Genomic DNA, 20,772 nt, shown 5'->3' on the forward strand with positions numbered 1-20,772 from the left:
GTTAATAAAGAAGGGGCACCTGTTGCTTTAAGGAAGGACTTGATTTCAGTTGTTGGAATCACGTGTGAGAGAATTAATCCTGGCTGACTGCACAGATGGCTTATGTCTGCATCGCAGTTGTGTTTTGTTGGACCAGAAATTGCAAACAACTGTTTACAAAGCTCACTACTGCTGGAATCTGCTGGCTTAACCGTTTCCCTGTGAACTGTTGAAAGGAATCTCCAGAACCTCTTGATCTTGACTGCCATCAAAGCAGACCGCACACGGGTAATGGAGTACATCAATCGCCTGGACAACTACGATGCTCCGGATATTGCCAATATTGCCATCAGCAACGAGCTCTATGAAGAAGCCTTTGCCATCTTCAGAAAGTTTGACGTCAATACTTCCGCCATTCAGGTGAGGCTTAAATCAGCAGCTTGTCAACCTTCAAAGAACTCCCTGTTTTCCCTTTTTTTTTTTTTTTTTTAAGTCCACACATGTGATGCTCAAGCTCATACATGAAATGCAAACCAGAGCGTGCAGATTTTTGTTCTTGGGCAGCCGAGGATAACAAGGGTCTCTAGCTTCAAGAATACCTCTAGTACCGGGAAGAATGGCTTCCTTATAGATGCACGTGGCAAAACAATATAAATCTTCTCTAATTCTTCACTGACGTCTTTGCCAGAAATCAACTTCTATGCAACCCATGCTGAATAGCTTTTGGCCTGAGTGCAAACTGCAAGGTCTTTTTATGGCCCGTGGACTTTTGCTTAAAGTATCAGCATGCTTTCTTGCTGTTGGGCGTCAGGAAATGCAAGCAAACTTTAATGTAAGCCCTAAAATAGTTTTGTTTTTTTAAACAAAACTAAACCCATAAGAAAAAAGCTGAAAATATGGCCATGCCCACTTTGCATTATTGTCCTACCTCTTCCTCCTCCCCCCTCCAAGTATGTCCTGAATTTAGCTGGTATCTTCCAGGTGTGTTGCACGACACCTTCCTGAACCCCCATCCCTATTGTCAATAGAACCCCTGAATGCTATCATACAGTAGCCTACCATCCTGATCACTGGCTGGGAGAAGGGAAGGATCAGGCTGTGGAACACAACTCAGTAGACCCAAAAAAAAAATATCTAGTGTTGGTTTAGGTTGTTGGAACGCTCCTCCCTTTGAAAACTTGGAACGGTTCTCCCCCACCCGATTTCTGAGGTTTTATCTTGCATCCTCTTCTAGGTGTTGATAGAACACATTGGCAATTTGGATCGTGCGTATGAATTTGCAGAGAGGTGTAACGAACCAGCGGTTTGGAGTCAGCTGGGCAGAGCACAACTTCAGAAGGACTTGGTTAAGGAAGCTATAGATTCTTATATAAAAGCTGACGATCCTTCTGCCTACATGGAGGTGGTCCAGGCCGCCAACCGAAACAGTAAGCCAAGGACCTCCTTTATAGCCGAGCACGAACATTTCAATTCACACCTGCGTATCAGGAATCTTTGCCCATTGCTTAGGTAAACTACCATTTAATAGTAATGGGTGGATTCTGACTGCATCAGTCTCCATTTTTCAAAAAGTCCGTGTAAGAATATACATTACATTTTATTCTTTTTCTTCCCCACGTGCAAAAAACCCTGCATTTTTGTGTGTAACTTACCCCAATGTACATATTTTGGTAGGCATGTCTATCTAAAATACACATGTTGGCATGTGAGAAAGCTGAGAGTCCTTTTATAATTCAGAAATGCAAAGCAGAAACATGTATTTTTAATGTGCATGTTAGTTTAAGTAGTGTTACTTGGATTGATTTGCCTAAAATGTGGACCGTATAGAATCTGGCCAGAAAAACCTGTGCATGACTCTCTAAATCCCAGCGTGTATCATTGTGTATGGCAATGTACACCAGTGTTTCTCAACCTTGGCAACTTGAAGATGTGTGGACTTCAACTCCCAGAATTCCCCAGCCAGCATGGGATCAGTTTATCAGTATCAGTAAACCCGCTCATATTGCTGTGTATTATTCCATCCATTCCACTGCTGGTTTTTGCAAAGGTCTGACCCCATGTGAAAAGGTAATTTTAAAATAAATTATTATTTGTTCTCTTTTTCCATCCCTTCAAGATAACTGGGAGGATCTGGTCAAATTCTTGCAAATGGCTCAGAAGAAAGCAAGAGAATCTTACGTTGAGACTGAACTGATTTTTGCCTTGGCGAAAACAAACAGGCTCTCGGAGCTAGAAGAGTTTGTCAGCGGCCCTAATAATGCCCACATACAACAGGTATTTTATTTTGAAGTTAAACTTCTAGCACAATTGATTAAACATAATTTCTAAGAGCTGGCATTGGGTCATGGTTAGTAAGGATAATAATAATTTATTAAATGCATATGCCACCTGACTCCCAGAGACTCTGGGTGGTTTACAGAGGGTTAAAATATTTAAAAACTAGGAAACAACCAAAAGTAGAAGTAGAATAAAGATGGCAGAAATAACAAAACTATATGGGAACAAAGAAAAATGGAGGCTTCAGTCATGTTCACCAAAGGCCTGGGTGAAGAGCCAGGTCTTCAGGGCCCTTCAAAACACCAGTAGTGTGGGGACCTTTCTAATCTTGGGGGGAACCTCATTCCAGAGGGAAGGCGCTGCTATAGAGAAGGTGCACTTCTGGGGGTCCCAATAAATGGCATTGTTTGATCTAAGGAACACGGAGTGCACCAACCCTGCTAGATCAGATCAACTGGGCAGACACCATGGGAAACTATACTTAAGATGCTTGTAATGGACTGTGAGAATAACCTTGGGGAACAGGAGGAAGAGCCACAGCCAGGGCAACAGTCAGATCAGAGAAATCTGAGGCCAGGGCAGGAATGTAATTTGAGAATGCGTTTCAGACACGACCCTCCGTAGTTCTCTTGTAGATAAAGGCAGGGCGTGGGGAGAGACTTTCCGACTTGCAAGATTCTGTTACTATAACCCTATAATAAAATAGATAATATTGAGCCCCAGTTGTTTGATCTAAGGAACACGGAGGGTGCCATTCCTGCCAGATCAGATTGGCCGGGTAGATCCTATGGGATTCTATACTTCAGGTGCTAGACTAGGAGAAGGGAGACTCGGGTTCTAGTCCTCCCTTGTCCACGCAAGCTCATTGGGTGAGTTTGGACCAATCATTCCCTCTCAACCTTAATCAGCATCAGGCTGTGGACAAGCTAGCTAGAACACAAAACCTCATTGCATCATGTACTGGTAGCTTTCCCACGTGAACTAGGAGAGTGCCGGGCCAAATGAGCAGACCTTGAAAACAAGTGGGGCAAACACGAAGAACAACAGCAAGGACTAACCATAATTTCTGGTTTGTTGCTGACGCTCACGTTTGGGTCCTTTGTCATTGGTTGGTTTGACTATCACAGCCCTCTGTCTCCTTTTAGGTCGGCGATCGCTGCTATGAGGAGGGAATGTACGATGCGGCAAAGCTACTCTACAATAACGTGTCCAATTTTGCTCGCCTGGCCTCTACCTTGGTTCATCTTGGGGAGTACCAAGTAGCTGTTGATAGCGCTCGTAAAGCCAATAGCACCAGGACGTGGAAGGAGGTGACTTGCTTTGCGTTGTTCACGGGGGAGGATATTAAGATTGGGATTGGAGCTTGGAACTGTTGAACTAGCTCTAGGTCAGCATTTCTCAACCTTGGCAACTTAAGATGCCTGGACTTCAACTCCCAGAATTCCCTAGCCAGCATGGGAATTCTGGGAGTTGAAGACCAGGCAACTTAAAGTCGCCAAGGTTGAGAAACACTGCTCTAGGTTTTTGCATTTCAACTCCCATTGACTCCTAGGCAGCGTGGCCACTTGCAAGGGGGTATGAGACTTGGCTTTGTGGCTTGGCCTCTGGGTACCTGCAGGGCCACCACTTCCAACCAGAATTGGCCCAACTGGTAGGTCTTCAAGGGAGAAATTGCTCCTAGTGCCCCTTCTTTTGGGTGCTAAAGGGAGTTGAGGCAAGGGGGGCTGGTTCTCTGGGACAGTCTTCCTGGGGAGATCAGGTTGGCCATCTCTCTAATTGTGTTCAGAAAGATGCTAAAAACAGAACTGTCCTGGAGGGCATTCTAACCAACTGGGCTATTCCTGCTTTTATTTTTACTTTGTCCATGAGTTGCTGTTTTATCGTTACTTCGTTTTCATGTGTACCGTGGATGTTTTAAAATTTGCGTGAGGGTAGATAGGTTCTGAAAACATATCTAAATATTGTAGCACCTTTTGAAGACCCTGATTGTCCCACAATATTGTCCCTGCTTTTGTTAAAAAAGATTTTCGGTACGCAGGTATGTATTTATCTGTAACATCCTATGGAATTAGACTGTCATCTGCAGCTAATTCAGAATCCGAGGGCCAAACTATCTGGGTATGTAGAGTAGAATCATTGGGTTCAATTGTCCACTTTTGCTAAGAGTGTATTTTGTTGCAGGTGTGTTTTGCCTGTGTGAATGGAAAGGAGTTCCGGCTTGCACAGATCTGTGGCTTACACATTGTAATTCACGCGGATGAACTTGAAGAGCTGATAAGCTATTATCAGGTTGGATTCCTTTAACTATATAAAACATAAAGGTCCTTGACCTTTGATGATGCCATAAACGTTATTAAAAATATTTATACAGTGCTGCACTTCCTCCCACTGAACTAGTAAAATTAAAAACAGCCATAGTATTCATGGCTGAAATGAGTATAACCAGCATAATTTTATTTATGTTTATAAATATAAACATATATAAATGATTAATGTTGTCTCCAGCAAAACTGTTCATGCTAATAAAAGCACTAGAGAATAGCATTTTAAAAAATCCCACCAAACCCTAAGAACTAAGGGATCTCTGGACAATACCTGGAAGATATGCGTAGAGATGAATTTTCATTTATATTTTAGAATGAAATTTGGGATATTGTATTCAGCAATGCAGTTTTTCTCTCTCTGATGAATAAGTCACTTTTGCTCATTCTTAGCATCTCTGTCCAGATGTTTAGAATTTCTCTTGTCTCAGCCGACTTGCCCCTTTCTGCCCTTAAGAAGTTTCCTTCTGGAGTGTGGGAGCCCAGACAGTTCGGGGGATTATCCTTTTATCTTGTTTAACCGTAAGTGGGGTATAAGCTGCTTAAACATGCCATGCTCTTGACTCTTAGGGCCGCGGGTACTTTGAGGAACTGATTGCTCTCTTGGAAGCAGCCCTTGGCCTGGAACGTGCTCACATGGGAATGTTTACCGAACTTGCTATTTTATATTCTAAATATAAACCACAGAAGATGAGAGAACATCTGGAACTGTTCTGGTCCAGAGTCAATATTCCAAAGGTATTTGATATTCCTGAAGTCAAGGAAATGCTGATATTGTTCCCTTTTCCAGCAAGCTTCCCCTACTGTTTGTCACAAAATGATGAAAATTGACTAGCGAACAGATACACATAGCAAAAAAACGGTATTGGCACAGTGGGGCAACTCAGGCCCTTGACATATGTGTTCATCTGTAGAGGCAAGCCATCAGTGACCTAAGGTGGGTGGGGATCCATGACCCATGCGATACTGTTGAACTTCCAACTGCCAGAATTCATCATCATTGGCCATACGACTACTTTAGCAACACCTGGAAGGCCGTAGGTTCCCCCCACCCGCCACACACACAACCCGAGAGCCATTGAGTGCACGTGTCTAGAATGCAAGGGACCAGCAATATTATTCGTCGGCTCTGGGCCCTGCACTGGCTTCCTGTTAGCTTCTGGGTGCAATACAAAATGCAGAATATTGTCTATAAATGCCATACGTGGCTTGGCACCATGGTACCGGCAAGACTGCCTCCTGCAGTTGGAATCAAGCTGCCTGACTTGTGCATTCTGGGACAAACTCTCAAGGTCCCCCACCTCTGCAAGGTACAAATGGAGGCTTCTTAGTTGTGCTTCTCAATAGCAGTGCCTATTTTATGGCACGCATCCCCCCACCACCCTTAGGAACTAGGTTAACCCCTACGGTCCTAGCCATCTGGAAACTCCTGAAAACAGAGTTGTTCCAGAGGGCCTATGGTGAGTGATTGGATGCCCAGTTTGATTAATTTTAGGATTATGGTTTTTAGAGTGTTACTCATTTCAGTTCCTACCGCTGAGATTTTGTTTCCACGTTTGCATTCCTTGTGATTGTAAAACACCAAAGGTCTTGCAGCTGTGGCAGATGTAAATAGATAGACAAGACAGACAGACAAGAAAGTAGTCTTTTAAACAGGCTGATCCCAGCCCAACCTCAATGCTCTTGGGTTCCTCCTAGAAATAGATTGGGTACCAGTAACATATTGGGGCCAATATTGTACCTTGGACTCTTTTCTTCCTTTCACTGTTGACGTTCACATCCTCCAATGTTTTTAAGGTACTTCGGGCGGCAGAACACGCCCATCTCTGGGGAGAACTGGTGTTCCTCTATGATAAATATGAAGAATATGACAATGCAATAATTACTATGATGAACCATCCCACAGATGCTTGGAAGGAAGGGCAGTTCAAGGACATCATTGCAAAGGTGAACAGTTGTAATGTTAATGCTCCTTGGCGTGACTTCTTCCCTGTTATACCAGCTGAAGTTGTCTTGGAGGAGCTTCAAGACTGACACAAGGACATTCCTGCTCTTCCAGTTACATTCCCCAGAAGCTGGTATTGAGATGTATTTGGCAAACATAGCCATTGTGGCTGCTAGTTATTTATTACTCTGTTCTTCATGAATGAGTCTTTGAAAAGGGTCTTCAACATTGGGTTGTTAAATTTAATGGATCATTTAAGAGGCTAACAGTTTTCTCAACTCACTCTTACTCTCTAGGTTGCCAACGTGGAGTTGTATTACAAAGCCCTGCAGTTTTATTTGGATTACAAACCATTGCTGATCAATGATCTCCTCCTAGTATTATCTCCACGGCTGGATCACACCAGGACAGTCAGCTTTTTCTCCAAGGTGACTTAAAGACCCACTCCTAGAAAGAATTGACCAATACTGAGTTCAGATGGAATGTTCCAAGGCAAAAGGGCGAAAGGAAGGTTTTCAGTTTTCAGATTTATTGCTTCCGTTTGTGTAAGTGGGCTCAGGTGTTTTGAGGAGTTATTTTCCAGATGTTTTACATGCATTTTATACTGGAAGATTGTTTTCGGGAGAAGGCAAGCTTCCATCATTAGGTTTGCACTTGTTTGAATGGTGAACCTGGGTGAACACCTACCAAATAATTTTTTTTTTTGCCTTAAATGTTTGCCTTGTTCCATAGGTTAATCAGCTACCTCTTGTGAAACCTTATTTGCGTTCAGTCCAGAACCACAATAATAAAGGAGTGAACGAGGCACTGAACAATCTTCTGACAGAGGAGGAAGATTACCAAGTGAGTTTTGGAGGTAGAGTTGTAGGATAGACCCACAGCAGTGTGAATAAAATATGGATGTCAAATGACCACCTGATTCACAGCTTGTTCCAGCATACACAATGTCTGCAGAGGTGAAGCCAAAATGTACGAAATGTGTCCTCTGCTCTTGTTTGGTGGATCCCATAGATGCGTCGAGACTCCCTTAATCAGCTGGAGTCATCCAGATATGTTGGAATTACAGTTGGTAGAATTCATAGGCAATGACCCCATTTTGAATGGAATTCTGGGAGTTGTAATTTCAGCAGACCTAGAAGGCACCAGTTAAAATTGTTTTGGGGTCCGTCTTTCTCCAAACAACAAGCACATTTAAGCAGTTCATTGGTCCCCATAACTATTTCTACAAGATTGAATTGTAACTGCTTTAGAGTTGTTGCTGTGGCCTCTCATCCTACCCAACTACAGCGTTAGCAACTCATCTTAAGAAGATAAGAAAAGTTATTGGATGAGGCCAGTGGTCCATCTTACCCATCCTCCTGCAGAACATAGCAGCCAGTTGGATGCCTTGGGGAAACTCATAAGCATAGATTGGCGTTTGGCTGCCCTTTTCCATGCCAGTAACTGGTATTTGGTCTGTAATTCAGGAGGTACCACACAGCCATCAAGACCAGCAGCCATTGATGACCTGTTCTGCAAATTTGTCTAGTTCCTTCTTAAAAAGGTGTATCTTTGGATTGTGTGTATTTTTTAACATTTTTACTTGTGAACCATCCAGAGTTCCTGGGAATCAGGTGGCATACAAATTTAATAACAATTTAAAAACGAAGAACAGGGCCTCTGGTTCTTTTCAGGAAGGCCTCTAACTCCTCGGTGGGCCCTTTCTTTCTCCTAATAGGGCTTGCGAGCATCCATTGATGCCTATGATAACTTCGATAACATTACCTTGGCTCAGCGTCTAGAAAAGCACAAGTTAATTGAGTTCCGGCGGATCGCCGCTTACTTGTATAAAGGCAATAACCGGTGGAAACAGAGCGTGGAGCTTTGCAAGAAGGATCGGCTTTATAAGGTCAGTTAGGACCTTCTGCGGATCGGGGGGGGGGGCAGGACAGGGTGGAGTCCTTTCCACCGGAGCGGACCTGCAAAAGGAAGGTGGTCTGGCATTTTCATACCTGTGGGTCCTTCATTAACACAGGGAGGTCTCGATTAGCGCAGTTAATGAATCCCACGAAGTGGTCGCGTTCTTCTAATTTGCGCTGCTCGAAGTGATACTTCTATAGAAAGTAAGGTCATGGGTGCCAGCTCGACGAAAATAGAAAATGAAGATTTTTAAATGTAAATTTGTATACGTTTATTAATGAAATATTGTATAACAGGGAAAGGATAAAGCCGTATGCAAAGCGAACCTGCTATCGCCGGTATTCTGCTGTCGTTCTTTAAAAGGAGCCCTTTTTTTTTGAGCTTTCCTCGAACGCAAGCTTCCTTTTCTCCACATTGCACCCACGACAATTAGCGTCTAAAACCCCAATGACCACTGCACGCACGCTAGCCTCAACCGTGCATGAGCTAGCCTCACGCTGACTTAATTTTGGCTTGTGTTACACACAACCTGGTGTCCATTTATAGATTGCGCTAAATCGAATTTTGCACTATTTGAAATGTCACTAATCGTGACCTACCTGTACCATGTCAGACAGGCAGCATTAGTTATTTTATAGCTGTGAAGGTAAGCACCCCGTTGGGTTAGGGTTGGTTTATTTTATTTTATTTTATTTTATTTTATTTTATTTTATTTTATTTTATTTTATTTTATTTTATTTATGTTTATTATGTTCCGTAGGATGCCATGCAATATGCCGCAGAATCCAAAGACGCTGAGCTGGCTGAGAAACTACTTCAGTGGTTTCTGGAAGAAGACAAAAAGGAGTGTTTTGCAGCTTCTCTCTTCACATGTTATGACTTGTTGCATCCAGATGTGGTCCTGGAGTTGGCATGGCGGCACAACATTATGGACTTTGCAATGCCTTACTTCATTCAGGTGACGAGAGAGTACCTTACCAAAGTAAGTGCGGCTTCTCTAGAAAGATGAGTTTACTCTGCTCGAAGCAAAATGTTTCCTCAATTTAAAAAAAAAAAAAAAACTGGTCAAAAGCTGCTGGATGACTTAAAGAAATCTTGAGTGCCGTAGGAAAAAGGGCACTGATTCATCCTTTGCTTCATCGAAGCTGTTTAAATGGCATGGCTCTTTGGAGATGGGGATTGATGGTTGGTTAATATCTGTAATTAAATATCGGTCTCAGCCTGGCATACAGTATTTCAACAGCAAATCTGCTGGCTCCGTTAGCTGCATGGAGCTAGGACCCATTTTGTTTATTTTTTAAAAAGTTGAGAAGCTGAATGGGGTCTCAGTGGCTTGGAAATAATAATTTTGCCTCTCAGAAATGCAGCATTTATATCTGTCATAAGCATCAGGTAATCCCAAAACACTGTTGCATCATCACCACGAAGTCATTTTTCCTATCTTCATCTCATGACTACTCTGATGATGTAATTTCCAGACTTGTTAGTGCAGCTGAAGAGTTTTGAATCTCTAAAGTGCAAGGCATTTAATACGGTGGTCTGCAAAGTAAATCAGCTTGTTATGATCATGTCTATAAATTGACACTAAACATTGAGTAAAATACTGGTTTTGTAGAGGCTCACGTTATTATGTCTCTCTTTCTAGTTCTCCTTCCTAGCTACGTGGATCTCTTCCTTTTCTCCCCCTAATGTTACCTTTTCTTTTGCTTTTTCTTGAACTTGATTTCGTGGCTTTTTGATTTTAAATATTCCCCTCTTAATTTTCTTACAGGTTGATGGTCTGTTTAATAAGGTGACGGTCTCTCTAGTTTTACACTCTTGTGTTGTTTTTAATTTGTGTCCCTTAAAATAGATCTAAGATGCAGCAGCCTTGCTGTAGCTTGCACTGAAAAGCAGAATAATCTAGCTTCATCTAACCAATGTCATAGTAAATATCACTTCATAAACAACTTGGAAAAATCCAGCCGGACTTCGCCTGCTTCATTGGGAAGGAAAACCCCAATATTTATTTATTTATTTATTTACAAGAACTTTTATTTTTTTACTGCCGACTACTGAAAAGTCATTCAACAATCCATGTTTAATATATGTCTGATAGATTGGATCATTCCTGAATGATTCTTATGCAGCAGATTTCTTATCCTGGAGTTGTAGATCTTCCTAGGGTACTCCTGGCTATTAGAAAAAACTAGCTAGTTATTGCATGGAAAGTAGCAAAAGAAAATGGTGCTGAGGTAGCTGAAATACATCTTCCCAATCTGTTCGCTGAAGTCCGAAGGCCTTAGTAAGCCAGACTGTATTGGAAAGGGGAATGTACATTGGCTTCTTGTCCTTTCCAAGTTGAAGTCTGGTTGAATTTTACAAGTGGTGTCTACTAAGCATTCAGTCTTTGGGAAAGAGCATGCACAATAAGACTGGTTTTAAAATAAGAACTAATCTAATACATGGAACTAGTAATGAACTTCCCCTCCTTTTACTGTACTTTCAAGTTGTTTTAACTTCCATCACTGAAGTGTGTACCTAACAGCTAGATGTGTTACCAACAGACATTTTTCCTATTAACAAAGCTTGAACGCTTTTGACAATACGGTGAGAATGCCAGATTTCTTCATCGAGGCGGTATGTCTTTTGAGGGGGGAGGAGGGATTCATCCTGAATCGGAAACGAATGAGAAGCTGGCAGTGGATATTATGCCCTGCCACATCCATAAAAATTGCTGATGGATGAGATGTCTTATATGGAAATTGTCAGCCTTACCAGGTAGATCAGACAGGAAACAGGACCAGATGAGCCAATTCTACTTTATTGTAAGGCTACGTTAGCAGAATCTTGCAAGTCTGAAATTACAATTCTCCTGCCATCTCCTTTACAGCCTGAAAAACTAGGGAGGGTCCCTTCTGAGCCTCTTTCTCCACCTATTAGGCAGCTGTGGGCTATGCTGTCTCTTATCTGATAGTTCTCCGGGCAGCATCTCTTCTCCCTGTCTCCCAAGGTCTTTCCCACATACCATTACAGAAACAAAGTGTCAGTAGGTGATCCTACCTGGCAAACATGGTCTTGCCTTGCAGCTGTGCTGAGTTAAACATCGTAGAGGACAGTGGCAAAGCACACCTGTATTTGCAGGCAAAGCCAGCAAACATTCATGTTAACGAGCAAGATTTGAGTTCTCAGCTTGGAAGTGACTTTATAGGGAAATATAGGGTACCCTCATCATGGGGCCAGAGAGACATGGAGGGAGGAAGTCATTCTCATGGCTAAATGAACAGGAACCCTTTGATGATCATAGGAAGCTGACTTGGCCAAGGACCCGTGGGTAACTCCTTTTGTGCTTGCCAGACCCCACCTGAACTAAAATATTTTTAAGCCTAAAAAAATTAAATGGGACGCTGCCATGCTAGTAGCAGAATTCCCAAGCAGACCTGAAAAGGTTTGAGAAGTAGCTTAGCTGCAGAGGACGAGGACGCCACATTCTGCATCTAGCAGCACGCAGGATAACTGTGTGTCACCACCAAGGTTCAGATCTTGGGTTTCTTCCTCTGCCTTTTTGAGTCAACAGGCTTTGGGCTGTTCTTTTTCTGACCTTGAACCTCTCTCCCATCCCTTCCTTGTTTGCCAAATGCATCTCCCTGGATTCTTGCTCCACCAGCTTTAGCTCTTCCCATTGGAAAGGTCTCGAGAGGGAATCTTGCTGGTTTACCTGTTGATAAACGAGCGGTTTGTGTTTGGCCATCTGCATCATGGAATCGGTTTTGTAGACAGCTGGTTTAACCCGCTTGGCTACCATTTCGCAAGAGCACCCACAATCTGCTCTCCTCCTTATAAAGCTGCTCCCTAGGCCCCCCAACTTTCCTTCCTGCAGTCCTTGGTTCTTGCAGTTCCTATCTTGGGACGTACTGAAAGTGAAGGTGAATCAAAGTTGTGGCTCCCCCTTGTCAATCGTGCCACCTTGACTTTCTCATCCTTGTTCGTGCCAGTCACGATCTTAAGCCAATCCACCCCTTGGCGGTTGACTTCCAGGGAGTCAGCCTGATACCAGGTTGTACCATCCCCGGGACCTCTAAAACAGAAGCAGCTGAAATGGAAACTGCCTTAGAATTTGGGGCTTCTGGGGAAAGATAAGGGGGGTCACCAAACCCAGGCGGTCTCAGGGTCCTTCATGAACGTGTCCTGTTCACTTTATAACTTAGGTGGATAAGCTCGATGCTTCAGAAAGCCTAAGGAAAGAAGAGGAACAAGTAACAGAACCCACTCCAATAGTATTTGGTAGGTGGAATTTTTTTTTTCTGTTTCATAGGCCTTCAGTAAGTTTAGATGACTTTTTTTAGTCTTAAACTCTTCTGCCTCTGCTGCGCTCCCTCTCCTAATTCCTACGTGGTTCAAGATTACAAATAAGCAGCCTTCTAGAAGAAATCTAGCTAGCTCCATTTATTTTTCCCTAAGCTTTTAAAAGCCAGCCATTGACACAGTTCTGGCTTACTTTGAGTAAGCCTTACTGCGTTTGTCGGGGTTTACACCTCAAGGATTTTTTGAACAAGTTCCCTGGACTCACGTGCCTAACAAACCTTTTGATTTTTTTCAAGATCATGAAGCGCACGAAGGCTGGATTTTGGGGTAGAGCCTATGCCTAGAACATCTGAGCAAATTATATGCGTGACCCATTCCAGCAAAATGTATTTCCCCCCATCCCAAATTGCTCCAAATCAGAAAATTGTACGTTGTACTGGGTGCGTTTCAGAAGAAAACACCATCTCTCCTGAGAATGATGTACTCTTCCAGAACTACAATACAGGTGTACCAAAAATCAGACCCCATAGGCCAATCACAATATGTTTTATTTTATTTTTTTCCAGAGAAAATATTACTGTACTTAGGAATGTTCAAAGGTCATGTGTCAAACGAGTAAGGAAGTGTTTAGAAGAAAGTGGCAACCAATTTGAACATTTAATGTAATTTATATAATAAAAGATCTATGGGGGGCCTGGCTTTTGGTACACCCTATATTTCAGGATGCAATGAATATTCCTTACGCTACCTCTGATACTTTTTTGGCCTATATATGTACTTATTTATTATGTTTATATTCTGCCTTTCATTCAGGAGCTCAAGGTGGCACACATAGTCCTCTGTCCACCTACCTCTTTCTCCATAACCACCACCCTATAATTCAGGCTGGGTTGGGAATGAGTGTCTGGCCCATTACGCAGGGAGCTTCTATGAGCTGAGGGTGGAAAAGATTCTGGGTCTCCCTGCTCCTAGTCCAGCACCTACACTGCAACACTGGACAGGTTGCCATGAAAACAGAGAAAACTTTCCTTCTCCAAGGAGTGAGATATTGGGAAATGAAACCTGGGGGGAGAAATTTTTGCTTGAGGACATAAAACAGTGTTTCTCACCAACATAAAATCTCTCTCAGGTCATTTGGCAGAAGGTAGATTTTACTGACAATTGCATTCTAGGTCTCTCCATTAAAGGAAGTTCCTGATGGCGAGGTCAGTGTGCTGGCGGGCATGGTGTTTACACGGGGATTCCCTGCATGAGGCATGTGTAGTGTTAACCCCCATATGTGTTTGACGTGTGGCAAAATTAATTATCTGCTTAGGCTGGGGATGAATAACTAACAGATCTAACTGCAGTTTGTTCAAATGTTGGCCCTGCAGATGTTCTATATTGTATCTTAACATTAAAGATTCCCTTAATCTAGTTTTCCGTCTGTGGTAGATGTGACATTAGATACCCAAAGCAAACCCTACTTGCTCCTGTGCCAGCTGGAAGAGAAAGATGTACTGGAACTTCAGAATGATTTTCCCATGTTATGGTAGTCATTCCTTCAAGCTGCTCCGTTTCTGATGCCCTCCCATTGTTTGGAAATGGACCGTTTAATTTGGTCCTTGAATGGAACACCCAGACTAATTCTCGATGTCTTCATGGGTGTCTCTTCTTCAGTTTAGATCTCAAAGACTCAGTACAGAACCATTTATAGTTCATCTTTTTGCCCAAGGAGGCTTAGATGGTTCTATCTCCCCTCCCGCTCTTTGGTTCCTCACAACAACTTGGTGAGGCTGGTTAGGCTGAGAGATGAGAGTGGCAAACACATCACGCAGTAACCATCACTGCTGAGTGGAAATCTGAAACAGGGACTCCTAGTCCTAATTTGATATTAACCAGCAGACTATACTGGTTCTCAACACACATGGAATTCCCTATGTTCTATCCTTGACATGCTCCTTTCAAAGGACCTGGAAACCGGTGCGGGGAAAGACGTTTGCCTGATTCCCTTGAAGGTCTGCGTTGATCGGCTCGTTCCCCTAGAAAGCCAAGCCACAATTTGAATTGGTTGGAATTGGCTGAGCGTTATGAATGAATCCGTCCAACAAACATGATCCAATCAAACCACAGCTCAGTGTGGCATATGACCACTTAGGCCTCAGAGTGAGCAGACAACATTGCAGTGAATGAATACCTAATTCAGCTTTGAAGAGTTTAACAGAGGCATTGGTTTGGGGGTCAACACTGGAAAGTTACGTTCCCCTTTTCTTTCCGTCTTGGAGACCCCCTCCAAAAGACATGCATTCCCTTGAAATGTGTCACTGGGCTTGTTTTCTGCAGTTTAGTTAGATCGGGGTTTCTCAGCCTTGGCGACTTTAACACCTGTGGACAGCCGTGCTGGCTGGGGAGTTCTGGGAGTTGAAGTCCACAGGTCTTAAAGTCGCCAGGGTTGAGAAACACTGAGTTCGATTATTTTAGTTAGCCTCGCTTGGGATACACGAAAGTGTCTCGGGGAGGTGGCTTTTCTTCTAACCAACCACTCTATCTCCTTGCAGGCCAGCAACTGATGCTCACAGCTGGCCCCAGCACCGTCCCTCCACAGGCCAACTTTCCATATGGATACACAGCAGCACCAGGATTCGCCCAGCCACCAGTTTACGGATTCAATATGTAACTTGCACTGCAACAGACCTTTTCACTGGTCCTCTTCTCTTCCCGTCCCGTGTTCCTCTTTCATCTGAGAAGGCACCAGACAACTTCCTCTGTTGGCTTGACTGCCTTTGTGTGCCCCCCGTGGTTCAGAGACATCTAAAGGACGCTGTTATTTATTGCTAAGTCCTGTTACATTTCAATTTCCACAAGGCAGCTCCCCCCCACCCCCTTTTTGGTTTTTTTTTTCCTGGTCTTGATTTCGGTACCGACATTTGGAAAGCTCTCTTCAAAACTTAGGTGGCACCTCTGCTTCATCAGCAGGACAGCAATAACTTCTTGAGGCCAGGAGGCGATTTTGGGGATGGGGGGAGAAGATGTCAAGGAAAAGGAAGCAGGAAGTTGCTGTTGCTTTCCCCTCCTCCTGCAGAATCTTTTTTGCTAGCCCAGTTGTTTTTCTGGGTGGTACCAAGTGGTTAATGCTTAAAAAGTACTGTAACAGATGATGCAGCCACGTGAATAATGTGGAATTAGCTTTGGAAAGTCCCTGGTGGGAGGAATGTGTTTCGAAAATCATATGTGGCACTCCTCCTCCTCTTCCTCCTCCTCCTCCTTTCCCTCTGTTTGTTTGTACAAACTGCCTGGCAAAAAAAAAAAAAAGGGAAATTTAAGTATGTAGGATAGGAAAGAGTAGTAGATTTGGTAGAACGCCACTGAGAGAGAAAGAGAAGGGGGGAAAACGCTTCTATGCTTCTTGGAGTAGATTTTGAAACTCTTGATTGGAGAATAAATTGGATCCTATCTCAGCGCAGATATTTCCCTGATGTTTTTTTCTGTAGTACGTAGGGCGAGCACATCCAAGGGGTCCTGGTATTTAAAAGGAAAACCCAAATGCAACTACTGAGGTTTACGAGCAACATCAACGTATCCGTGTGCCTGGAGAGCCGTAAGCACTGGAGGTGTCTGGTACAACCAGGATGGCCCTGACCCAAAGGAGAACCGTGCCGAAAGCGGCGTATCGTTTTGCTTGCTCGTATCTTCAAATCTGAAAGCTTCTATCACGGTGGGGATTTGGACGGAGTCCCTAAGCCTTCCGGGCACCCTGGGCTGGCGACGGTTCTTCAGATGAATTTTTTTCTCGGCCGTGCCAGACTTCCGCGAGACGGGGCACCTGCCTTCTTCTCCCCGATCGAGAACGCCAACTGAAATGTGTGACCTTGGTGCCACTTCGTCAGAGAACTTATATCGTTAACATTTTATGTACTTAAAATTAGATAACCATGTATAATTTATGGCTATGGATCTTGTGCTAATCATGAATATTATGGAAGTCCAATTATAAACCTAAACCAAACCGGTGTCTGCTGTGTGGTTCGCAATGCCTCTGGCAGCCCGTAAGGTCATGAATTCAGCAACCACCTAAGGGGTCATATGGCTGTAATGCTCTTTTTGTTTGGTTTTTTTTTGGCCTATTCTAAGAGGAAGAGGAAAAAAAAGTTTGCTTTTCCCCCCCCAACCTGGCATGTACAACCAGTCTTGGACTAGTCGAGCTAGATCTTCGCTTCCCGCAGCTGTGGAAAACGTCAAATGCTGTGCGAACAAACCGCTTGAATTTCTTGTACTTCAGTAAAGAACCAGGGCTTCTGCTTGCTTCTCAGGAGCAGGTGCCCTGTGATTAAAAACTTCCTGCTCGAAGACCAGAAACTAAAGCGACATTCACATTTGGCCCTGTTTTTGACTCCGCAAGCATTAACCTTCCCAAACGCCCTTTGGCTGGGCTAGCAGAGGCTCTGGCTAGGCCGGCTTCAATGCGGATGGGAGTACCGCAGCCTAAACCATCTTGGCTAACAGTAGAAGCTCTTGCTTTAGACGGAGCTCTAGGGAAAAATTCAGGCATTGCACCAAGCCGTGGTGGTTTGCTGGGTGGCAGATTAGCACGTCACGTGAATGCAGCCCGTTGTTAGTCCAAAAAAACCACGGCTTTGTGCGGTGTGTGAGCGGAACTGAAGCCAATAAAACCTTTTCTTTTGATTGATGCCAGTTTGCCAGAGAGAGATGCTTTGGTGTCATGGTTGAGGCATCAGGCGACAAACTGGGAGACCGTGACTTCTAGTCCCGCATTAGGCATGAAGCCAGCTGGGCGACCTTGGGCCCGTTTCTCTCTCTCTCAGCCCTAGGAAGGAGGAGAACCACTTCTGAAATCTTGCCAGGAAAACAGAGTTAGTCAGATGTAATTTCCTTCTTTCTCTGCAGCCTTTTTTTTTTGGACCAGTCATTCTTAAATTGTGCTAATGTGGCATAGGACCAAGCTGAAAAAAGATGCCTGAGTTAGCTTCCTGCTGCAAGCAGGCGGTTGGAGTTGCTTCAGCAGTCAAGCCACCTTCTTGGGTGAGATGATCAAGCTTTACGACACCAAAACAGAAGCAGCAAGATGCTTGGAGCGCTAGCCAGCTAAGGAAGTGTTCGATGGGCAACGTGGACTCATTAAATGCTGGTTTTTGCAAAAAAAAAGAGGCCCGTTTGGTTGCAGTTAGCGCACTGGTTCTAGAGGCAAGACCTGTGCCAGCCAGCGAACCAACATCAGATACTCCATTCCGCTGGGGCACAGTGAAAAGTCAAGAGGAAGAAGATGGTACGTGCGGTGGACCAAGCCGTAGATGCCTGCAGAAAGCCCAACGATGAGAGGTTGAGAAGAGTAACCTCTTTAGAAACTCTCCTCTCTCTCTTCCTTCAGCAGTCTTTTCTTTCCTGGAAGGAGCAGGTGTTTTTATTCGGTTGATCACAGGAGATGCCATATGTAACAGGCCCAACGTGCACATAGCTAAAAGAGTCTGGCTGCCCTGAAACCGGGAGAGCAGCTCTGTCTTGCAAGGTTGAACAGGGGAGAGAGATGGAATGGCATGAAAATTGCACCCATCCCCTCCGAATCCCTTAAGGGGGCCCAGGAAGGTCCATAACTCCCAGGGAATATTAATTACATGCCACCAAGTCAGTGTTGACTCTTACCAACCACACAGATTTTCTCCCCCACGATCTATCCCTAACCTTCAGGTCTTCCAAGGGTGCACCCATAGTCACCATAACTGCGTCCATCTTGCTGCTGGTCATCCCGTTCTCTTTCCTTCCACCTTTCCCAGCACGATGGACTTCTCCAAGGAGCTGGGTCTTTCCACCGGTTGAGCGATTGAGGATGTGCCCTCAAGTGAGTCTCAACTCTTAGCGACCGCATAGATTTTCTCCAACCTGATCTTTCGGGTTTTCCAATGGTGCCCCCATCGCCACTGTCCCTGAGTCCCTCCCCCTTGCTGCTGGTCGTCCTCTTCACTTTCTTTCCACCTTTCCCAGTATTATGTTCTATTGACTGGTTGGTTGACTGCTTATGTGCCCGCGTTGACTCTTAGCACCTGCATAGATAGGTTTTCTCCAGGGTGCTGTGTCCCTAACTTAGTCCTCCAGGTCTTCCAACAGTGCCCCCAACTCACTGTACCAGAGCCCATCCCCCTGGCTGTTAGTCATCCTCGTCTTCTCTGTCCTTCCACCTCTCCCAGCATCAAAGCCTTCTCCAGAGATCTAGGTCTTCGCATCCCCTCCGGAGAATACGGAGCAGGCAAATCCCCAGGACTGTGTTTCTCAAGCTTGGGCGTTGGAAGACGTGTGGACTTCAACTCCCAGAATTCCCCAGCAAGTCCACACGTCTTCCAACGCCCAAGCTTGAGAAACACTGCCCCAGGACAACAGGGAAGTCCCGGGTGCCATTCTCTCAAGGGCCGCCAGAGGGCTACACGCCCCGAAATCAGCCCCTGCAGTCCCCTCCGCCACCTCCAGGGGACGCGCCTGCCCGTGCCCGGCTGCGCTCGCCTGGCAGCGGCTCGCCCGCCTCCCTTTCCCCCTTGCCCAGAGCGGGCTGCCCCGGCGCGGCGCACGCAACCGCCCCCGGGGGCGAGGGGAGCCTCGGCCGGCCCCGCAGCCCGCAGGAGCCCGGGGCAGCCAGGCCGCCGGGTGCCCCGTTCGTGCCCAGCGCGCCGCTGGCCGCGCCTCCGCGCAGCGCAGCGCAGCGCCTGGGCGAAGGCGTGACGCCGCCGCCGCTCCGCCCCCACCCCACCCCACGGGGGGCGGCGGCCGGGCTGGCGGCGATCACGCCCCCGGAGGGTATATCCGAGCAGCGGCGCCCGGGCACCAGCCGCCACCGCCTGCCCCGCGCGGCGCTCCCCGATTGCCCGCCGCGATGTCTGCAGCCCCGCCGCCCGCCGGCTTCGCCAGCCCCTTCGCCAGACCTCGCTGCCTGGCCGCCGCCGCCCCGGCCGGCAAAGCCAAGCTGACGCACCCGGGCAAGGCGATCCTGGCAGGTAAGGCCTTTGCGCCGCTTTCCAAACGGAAAGGAGAAAAGGCTGCGGGGTGCACGCCCGGGCACGGCGCGGGGCTGCAGCTGGCCTGCTCCCCGCCTCCCCCGTCCCTCCCCGGGCGGAACTTTTTGCAAAGGGTTTTGCAAAGGGAAGCTCGCCCGGCTTGTGCCACGTTGTGGCGACTCAGTTCTGCACGGGGGTCCTTCTCCCGCGCCCGGGCGCAGGGCCCGGACGCCTCCTTTCGCTCTCTTTCTTCCTCTCTCTCCCCCCCGCCCCTTCGCTTTGCAACCGGTAGCAAGCTGCACAAGGAACCGGGCGGCTCAGCCTCCCCGCCCTTTCCCCCTCGGGCGATCGGCTGCTCCGATGGCCGGCGCTGGGGATTGGTGGGCTGGCGCCGGCCCCCCCGCGCTGCTCGGAGATCATTGGCTCGCTGGGAAGAGGCCCAAGTTCCTAGTCCCTGGGGTTTGTCGTCACGGGCGCGGGGGGCTGGCTGGCGCGAGCGGTGCCGAAGGCGGCGCCTTTAAAACGGCTTGCAGGAGCGGAGCCGTCCCGCTCCGTCGCCGCGATCCGGGGCGCGGGTCTCGGAGATGAGAGTCGATTCAGCGGGTGGTTGCGGGGATTGAAAGCACGCGTGGCTTTAGAAATGTGCATTTATTCTCCAAGCATCCTGGGCGATTGGCATTAGCGCGGTCTCCCTGCAGGATCAGAAGGGTCGTTTAAAGAGGAGCGGGGTTCAAATCATTCTGGGAGACGGGCTGAGACGTCGTACATGGCATTTCTGGTGGTTTTTTAAAGGCATTGTTTTTTTGCATCTTTGGAGAAAATGGCTCCAGTGCCCACCACCCAGTTCTGGGCCTTCAGAGCAGCCTCACAGCCTTCAGGCTCTACTTACAACCCCGCTTTAGTTTTTTTAAGGTTCCCCTTAAATCTCTCTCCATCTCAGCTGGAGTGTTGTTGGGTCCTGCTTGGTGTGATCACAGCTGGCTGGTTTGGGCACTCTTGGTACAAACAAGGCAGGCAGGGCAGGGCATTGAAAGGGAATCTCCATGTATTTTTTTTCTAAAGAAATAAAATACAGGACCTAGTGCAAAGT

General features: G+C 46.1%; 2 protein-coding genes across 5 annotated transcripts in view; both read left to right on the forward strand.

The window, feature by feature from the left end:
- Window positions 1-16,711, forward strand: part of CLTCL1 (clathrin heavy chain like 1) — a 43,218-nt gene extending 26,507 nt beyond the window's left edge. Inside the window, exons 20-34 of one of the 4 annotated variants that reach the window (XM_088135382.1) lie at window positions 216-399; window positions 1,214-1,406; window positions 2,096-2,253; window positions 3,402-3,566; window positions 4,438-4,545; window positions 5,148-5,315; window positions 6,375-6,524; window positions 6,819-6,950; window positions 7,255-7,365; window positions 8,240-8,410; window positions 9,182-9,403; window positions 10,193-10,213; window positions 12,609-12,684; window positions 13,878-13,910; window positions 15,243-16,711. In XM_088135382.1, the coding sequence (XP_087991508.1) occupies window positions 216-399; window positions 1,214-1,406; window positions 2,096-2,253; window positions 3,402-3,566; window positions 4,438-4,545; window positions 5,148-5,315; window positions 6,375-6,524; window positions 6,819-6,950; window positions 7,255-7,365; window positions 8,240-8,410; window positions 9,182-9,403; window positions 10,193-10,213; window positions 12,609-12,684; window positions 13,878-13,903 (1,885 nt within the window). In that variant the 3' untranslated portion in view covers window positions 13,904-13,910; window positions 15,243-16,711. The remainder of the gene's footprint in view (window positions 1-215; window positions 400-1,213; window positions 1,407-2,095; window positions 2,254-3,401; window positions 3,567-4,437; window positions 4,546-5,147; window positions 5,316-6,374; window positions 6,525-6,818; window positions 6,951-7,254; window positions 7,366-8,239; window positions 8,411-9,181; window positions 9,404-10,192; window positions 10,214-12,608; window positions 12,685-13,877; window positions 13,911-15,242) is intronic. The other 3 variants (XM_088135380.1, XM_088135383.1, XM_088135381.1) reach the window with 3 other exon arrangements.
- Window positions 16,712-19,428: 2,717 nt separating this feature from the next.
- The window catches only part of SLC25A1 (solute carrier family 25 member 1), a 28,464-nt gene continuing 27,120 nt past the window's right edge, over window positions 19,429-20,772 (forward strand). The window contains exon 1 of the mRNA XM_088135390.1: window positions 19,429-19,682. Coding sequence (XP_087991516.1) covers window positions 19,562-19,682 — 121 coding nt within the window. The 5' untranslated portion in view covers window positions 19,429-19,561. The remainder of the gene's footprint in view (window positions 19,683-20,772) is intronic.

This window comes from Python bivittatus, unplaced genomic scaffold (assembly GCF_059951505.1).
Source record: "Python bivittatus isolate LINGU-HERP-01145 unplaced genomic scaffold, Pbiv_v1 ctg000100_np1212, whole genome shotgun sequence".
NCBI lineage: Eukaryota > Metazoa > Chordata > Lepidosauria > Squamata > Pythonidae > Python > Python bivittatus.